The sequence below is a fragment of the Miscanthus floridulus genome, chromosome 11 (genome assembly GCF_019320115.1).
Source record: "Miscanthus floridulus cultivar M001 chromosome 11, ASM1932011v1, whole genome shotgun sequence".
NCBI classification, from domain to species: domain Eukaryota; kingdom Viridiplantae; phylum Streptophyta; class Magnoliopsida; order Poales; family Poaceae; genus Miscanthus; species Miscanthus floridulus.
In genome coordinates, this window is record NC_089590.1 from 36,733,952 (window position 1) to 36,740,365 (window position 6,414).

General features: G+C 55.2%; 1 protein-coding gene across 2 annotated transcripts; it reads left to right on the top strand.

Moving 5' to 3' along the window:
• Nucleotides 1–2,526: 2,526 nt before the first annotated feature.
• LOC136494041 (glycerophosphodiester phosphodiesterase GDPD1, chloroplastic-like) lies at nucleotides 2,527–6,414 on the top strand. Of its 2 annotated transcripts, none has more exons than XM_066490176.1 (8): nucleotides 2,527–2,932; nucleotides 3,035–3,243; nucleotides 3,833–3,892; nucleotides 5,008–5,088; nucleotides 5,181–5,381; nucleotides 5,483–5,578; nucleotides 5,669–5,868; nucleotides 5,981–6,414. In XM_066490176.1, exons 1-8 carry the CDS (start codon nucleotides 2,812–2,814, stop codon nucleotides 6,234–6,236), a joined length of 1,224 nt encoding a protein of 407 aa, XP_066346273.1. In that variant the 5' UTR covers nucleotides 2,527–2,811; the 3' UTR covers nucleotides 6,237–6,414. The 2 variants fall into 2 exon arrangements, with proteins under 2 accessions (XP_066346273.1, XP_066346274.1); XM_066490177.1 differs by having other exon boundaries at nucleotides 5,699–5,868.

Below are 6,414 nucleotides of genomic sequence, written 5' to 3' on the forward strand. Positions count from 1 at the left end.
GTTCGGAGAAACATCATGGCGATATACGGAGATTGGAGAATATTTAAGAAAATATTAAAGCGTGACTTAGCTTTAGACAGAACGTCTAGTCGGCGGCGTATGGCGTTATCTGGTCGGCGTTGACAGCGAGCACCTGGTGGGCGGTGAGTTGTTGGTGAAGGCGACCTCGGAGGTGGTTCTGAGATCGGATCTGTTGTCGTGGGGGCTGGTGTAGCCAGCGATGAATCGTCGTCGTGGACCGCCATGGATCTCCACGAGATTGTTGACGAGAACGCGCTATTGATTTGAGGTCCATCTGGCTCGCCATGGGATCAAGCACACACCCCCTACCTGGCGCGCCAACTATCGACAAAATATGCTCGACAGTCCACTGAGGGGTATCCCACGATGGTAGATTTGTCGTAGAGGTGAGCGAGATCAGGAGCGAGATAGTAATACAAGCACCAAGACACAAGATTTAGACATGTTCGGCCGTCAGTATGACGTAATACCTACATCCTGTGTTCTGATGTATTGCATTGAGATGTCGAGTAGGGGACCCCTGCCTCTCCTTATATACTTTGGAGGGATAGGGTTACAAAGAAATTATCCTATTTGGTACTATACAATAGTTTACGGTGCACGCTGAGCAGCGCCGTGCATGCCTTGATCTTGTGGGCTGGGCCACCTCTGATGGTGCGGCCCATGTCTTGTCTTGTGGATACCGGGGGCCATACCCCTACAAACACCCGATCTACTTTTGAAACATTCAAATACAATGGTTGCAACATACGTCTGAAGGCAGTTGAAACACTTGAAACATGCTTATGAAACACTTGAACCTGAAACACACTTGAAAAATCGTTGCAAATATAAGCAACATCTGAATAAAACACATGCAACATAATATGCAACATCCAGATAAAAACAATTGTAATATGCGTCCGGAAAACACAGATGAAACATATCGCTGAAACACCTGAAACACTCAAAACATGCTCTTGCAACATGCCTCTTAAACAATTGCAACATTCTCCGATTTACTTTTGCAACATCCATAAGATTCAACTACAACATACCTCTGAAGCGTATGAAACAATTGAAACATACAAGCACAACGTAGGGGGGAGATAGAGCCTGGAGCGGGGAGCACCATGGCCGCCGGATCTGAGGGAGTGGGGAGCTCCCTATGGGGGAGGACACCAGTGTCGGGGGAGGGGAGCCACCGGAGTGGGGAAGGAGGACGTGCGGGGTGGGGATGGAGCCGCCGGGGTGGGGAAGGAGGACGCCGGGGTCAGAGAAGGAGCCGTCGGCGTGGGAGTGGAGGAGGACACCGGCGGCGGCCACGGAGGGAGTGGGGTGTGTGTGGAGAAGACGGGTGGAAGGGACGCGTGTGGTGCTGCATCGTCTTGCTCTGTCCTCCACCACCCTCCGGGCCTGCTCCTCGCCGGATCCGTCCAAATGAAGTAGCTTGTAGCCGGTATCTGCCATATCCACGCGCGCTAGAAGGAACGTGCGGGCATGGCTATATCTCGGCCAACGCACGCCACAACCAACAGACGCGACCTTGGGGGAGAGCGCGCGGTGTCGCCGCCAGCCCAAGCATAGAGGAAGGGAGGGGGGAGTAGCAGTTACGCCAGTGGGTGAGGAGAAGCGGCGGCGGCGTGCTGCGGAGCAGAGTAGGCAGGGTGAGCGGCACCGCGACCGCTACGGGCAGAGATGAAAATGCGTTGCCTATTGGGCCCAATCAACGTGTAGCCCAGAAATGGGGCGTCCGGACAAACGGACGTCTGATTTGTATCGTTATCCTTGTGACACATTGGTTGAGTCCGTGCCGTGGTAAGAGAGAGACACTAGTCCTACGGTTGTGCAAAATGTGGGCGGCCAACCTTTCTTCCAGTTGGCAGAATCGACCGAACGGGAAAACTACCTGTACCTCATCCGTAGAGTACTACAGCACCTTCTGTGGGCTGGGAGGCCTGCGTTCTGATGTCTCGTGTATCTTGGCGCTCGCTATGACACGTCAACTGGCGGACAGCAGTCGCCGTCGCATGGATGGGCAGATGAGAATGAAAGAGGTGGTGCAGAATATCCAATTCTGCATCGTTCTAGAACACCGGAACAAAAACAAGAGAAATCCCCTGGCGGCATGGCCCAACAACTGGTCAACTGTGCCGGGCGCCAGGGGGAAGGGAACGGATCGAGAAGAAAGTTCCTGATGCATCTTGCTGTCTTCTCGTTAGCGTCGATCACCCGGGAGCGGAAGCCAAAAAAAAAAAATGAAGCTGCTGATGCGATTCGCTTCCACCCGGCGGCGCAGGCGGCAATGCTGGACCTGGACGCTGGACCGCATGGAAATGGATATGCCGCGGCATAAACCCGGACGCGGCAAATATTCTCTCTCTTTGGCGGCCGAATTCTTTTCCCGTTGCGAAGATGCCGTGTGTCCGCTCCCGCTGCCTAACCCAACCTAATTAACCTGCCGATCTCTCTTCCTCGTTCTCAATTCCCCGCACTCTTTCATCGTGCTGTACCATCTCGCACGCATAGCACGCGAGGGGACTGTATAAATAGCCAGCGTCCTCGCTCGTCGCCTCCGCAAATTAGCAAATCCGCGCGCATTACATACAAATATACAGCTCGTCAGCTCGACATATATAGTTTGGCTGTTATCCAGCGCTGATAATTAATCATTGTCTTCATCGCTCCATCGTCGTCTACCCCGCCGACAGCCGTCGCGTAGCTGGCCGGCCGTGACCATCAATCAGGCTAGCTAGCTCCTGCCGCCTCTGCATCGGTCGCCGGCGCGGATTGTGGGAGCCACGCACAGACATGGATAAGCTCAAGGCCGCGCGCGCCACCGACGTCCCGTCCGCCATGCCGGAGCGGGACATCGCCGCGGACCTCGACGGCCTAGCAGCCTCCGCCGCGTCGTCGCGCTCGTGCATCAGAGGTACGTGCGCGGCCACGCTAACGTACGCGTATACGTACTGAGACGCGCGCATGCATACGGCACTGCCGCATTTATTATATTAATATGATAATGATTTGGCAGCAGGTGGGGCGGAGGCGGCGGCGGCGACGACGACCGCAGCCGAGGGACGGCCGCCGCTGGTGGTGATAGGGCACCGCGGCAAGGGGATGAACGCGCTGGCGTCGCCGGACCCGCGACTGCGCGGGGACGTCAGGGAGAACACCCTCCGTGCCTTCAACGACGCCGCCGCTAGCCACCCCGCCGTCGCCTACGTCGAGTTCGACGTCCAGGTAAATCATCATGGGCATCAAACACAGAAAATTGACAATGCCTGCAAGGCATTCACTCGATCACCGGCGTGTGCCACCTCTGTGCGTGGCGTCGGCGTTCGTGAGGGACGACGGCACGGCACGTCACTGTCGTCTTCTGGGCCCTCAGGCCCGATTAGGAAAAAGGTTTCTGCTGCCTGCTAGTTCCTGGACCGGGGGCCCAGGAAGGGAAGACCGCTTGCTTGACGCGTGGTGCGGTCTAAGCAGCGTCCTTCGTCCAGAAACATCACGGGGATGGTGGAATTCCTCTCCGTCTCCGTTCCGTTCAAAAGCACCCGACCTTATTAAAAAAAAAAAAATCCCTCGCTCAGAAAACCTGCCTTGTGGGTCCGTCCGCATGAACCTAGAGTCACGTTATAATTGGATTTTGACTTTCAAATTGCCTACCTATTCATAAAGTAAAAAAAAACTCTGTTTGCGGGTAAGAAAAAACTTGTATGAATGTGGAGAAATTAAAGGTTCTCTTAATTAAACCCTCTTATTTCTGCCTCTGCAACTGCAACTGAGAACGAGCAAGCAAGCGCTCTAACCATGGCCATGAATATTGCAGGTGACAAAGGACGGCTGGCCTGTCATCTTCCATGACAACTTCATCTACACCCAACAAGAAGTAAGTTTATCAATTGCTCTGTTCAACTGTCCAACCACAAATTAAGCATCTCGCATATATAAACATCGTCTCACAATCGTAATGGAGGCGGGCAAAAACGATTTCCCAAGGCGGGCATCTCAACCGCCTCCAATCAAAGGTCACGGTTAATCATGATTTACACAGACGGTTGAATATGCCCGCCTCGGTTAATTCAAATAAAACAAAGCCCAAACCCGCCAATCCAAATAAAAAAACAAAAAAGCCCAGACCCGGGGGGTCTGGGCCTAGATCTGGGCTGCTCGCATCCACACCATGTCGTCGCGCCGCTGGTCCGCCCCTCCCCGCCGCGCCATGCTTTGGTGGTCGCGCCGAGCTCCTCCAGGCCAAGCTCCTGCACGCCGCCGCCGCTGCTCCTGCTGGACGTGCTGCCCTGACATGAAAAGAGGGTGAGTGAGACGAAGAGGAGAGAAAACGAGGGAGGGAGCCGCCGGATCTGCCTACCCACGCGCTCCTAGCCTCGCGCTGCCGAGGGAGAGGGAGGGAGCCGTACCTGAGGCGGATCTGAGCGGTAGAGGCGCGCCGAGCCCGATGTCAAGGAGGAGCCCGCCGGCCGGCGATGGAGAGGGAGGAAGGGAAGTCGCCGGATCTGAGCAAACAGAGGGAGGGAGGGAGGGCGCCGCTAGGAACGGGGGAGGGAAGGAGGGCGCCGCTCAGCTGAGAACGAGTGAGAGGAGTCGCCGCTCGTCTGACTGGATGAGGAGCCGCCCAAACCCTAAGTGCATGTATATATATGAAGAGGTATCGGGCCTCGTCTGGGTCAGTTGGGCCTTGGCCTTTTTAGGAGGCAGGCATTATAGTGTGTCTGTCTCCGAAAAATGATTTATGAAGGCGGACGTTTTAAGACTCCCGCCTCCGAAAATAGTATATTTTTGGAAGACTCCCGCCTTAGTAAATCCATGTTTGGAGGCGAGCAAAAGTGACCGCCTCTGTAAAAAAAAGCCCGCCTCCGTTAATCGTCCAACATTTTTCGAGGTGGTTGGATTTTGTGACCGTCTCCATTAATTAAAGTGCAACGCCACTCAAAATTAATCATGTAGTAGTGCGTCATGCTCAAATATTGTAATGTCATTCAGGGCGAAATCTCAGGGAAGCGTGTCACCGACCTTGATTTGGACGAGTTCCTCTCCTACGGGCCCCAAAGAGAGCAGGGGAAGGTACGCTCGCTAAACAATCACGGCCTTTTTTTCTTCAAAATGTCACGGCCTTTCAAGTGTAACGGGGTTGCCCCTTTCATCAACATTCTCAGGCCGGCAAGCCACTTTTCCGGAAGCTTAAGGACGGGAGGATCCTCAAGTGGGACGTGCGGTCCGACGACGCGCTGTGCACGCTGCGTGAGGTCTTCCAGGGCGTCCACCGCCGTGTCGGCTTCAACGTCGAGCTCAAGTTCGACGACGACCTCGTCTACACGGAGGAGAGGCTGACCTGCATCCTACAAGCCGTCCTCAAGGCACGTGGCAACGCTAAAGAGGCCCAAGCAGCTTTCCTTGATTCCTTCTGTAACATCTCTGAAGAGAATGCCTACTGATTGCTCTATTACTTGGTGTTCAGGTTGTCTTCGAGCACGCCGACGACAGGCTCATCATCTTCTCCAGCTTCCAGCCCGACGCCGCGCAGCTTATCCGCAAGCTGCAAGACAAATACCCCGTAAGTGTCACTGCCACAACCATGAAGTTTTCGGACCGTGAACAGTCAACACTCAATGCTGACTGATGGGACCTACCCTGCTACGAACAGGTGTTCTTTCTGACGAACGGAGGGACGCAGGTGTACGCCGACCCGCGTCGGAACTCGCTGGAGGAGGCCGTCAAGCTGTTCGTCGCCGGCGGGCTGCAGGGGATCGTGTCGGAGGTCCGCGCGATACTCAGGCAGCCGTCGGCGGTGGCCAAGATCAAGGAGGCCAACAAGCTGTCGCTGATGACCTACGGCCAGCTCAAGTGAGTGATCTATCACTGTTCACTTCCGTGTTTGCCCACAGCCTACTGCAGCCCGTGATAGGGAACTGAACGCGTGCTCGCTGTTTGTGCTTTGTGTGTGTCGGTCTCGCAGCAACGTGCCGGAGGTGGTGTACGTGCAGCACCTGATGGGGGTGGACGGCGTCATCGTCGACCTGGTGCGGGAGATCGCCGAGGCCGTGTCGGCGTTCACGGCCACGGCCGTGCAGTCGTCAGGCTCCCAGGACGGCGGCGGCATCGTGGTGGGCGAGAGGATGGAGACAGCCGCCGTGGCGGTGGCACGGACGCCGAGCTTCTCGCCGCGGGAGATGTCCTTCCTCCTGAGGCTCATCCCCGAGCTTGTGCAGTAGCGTGTGTTGTTCTTGCTGGCGGAATTTCTGCCATGATTTGATCGGACCCATTGTAGATTACAACGTTGTTGGCTTCTTTTTGTCTGTCAACTGAAATCGAAAAAGGCTGTGGGTTGCATTTGTAATATCCCCACTGTAGCTTGCATGAGTGAAATCTGCAGTCCTCTCCATACAAGGA

Bases quoted from the DNA above. Each gene is read 5' to 3' on its own strand.
- LOC136494041 (XM_066490176.1), top strand. From the start codon at position 2,812: ATGGATAAGCTCAAGGCCGCGCGCGCCACCGACGTCCCGTCCGCCATG. The intron at 5,579-5,668 runs GTAAGTGTCACT...TGCTACGAACAG, and splicing joins AGCTGCAAGACAAATACCCC to GTGTTCTTTCTGACGAACGG. The intron at 5,869-5,980 runs GTGAGTGATCTA...TCGGTCTCGCAG, and splicing joins ATGACCTACGGCCAGCTCAA to CAACGTGCCGGAGGTGGTGT.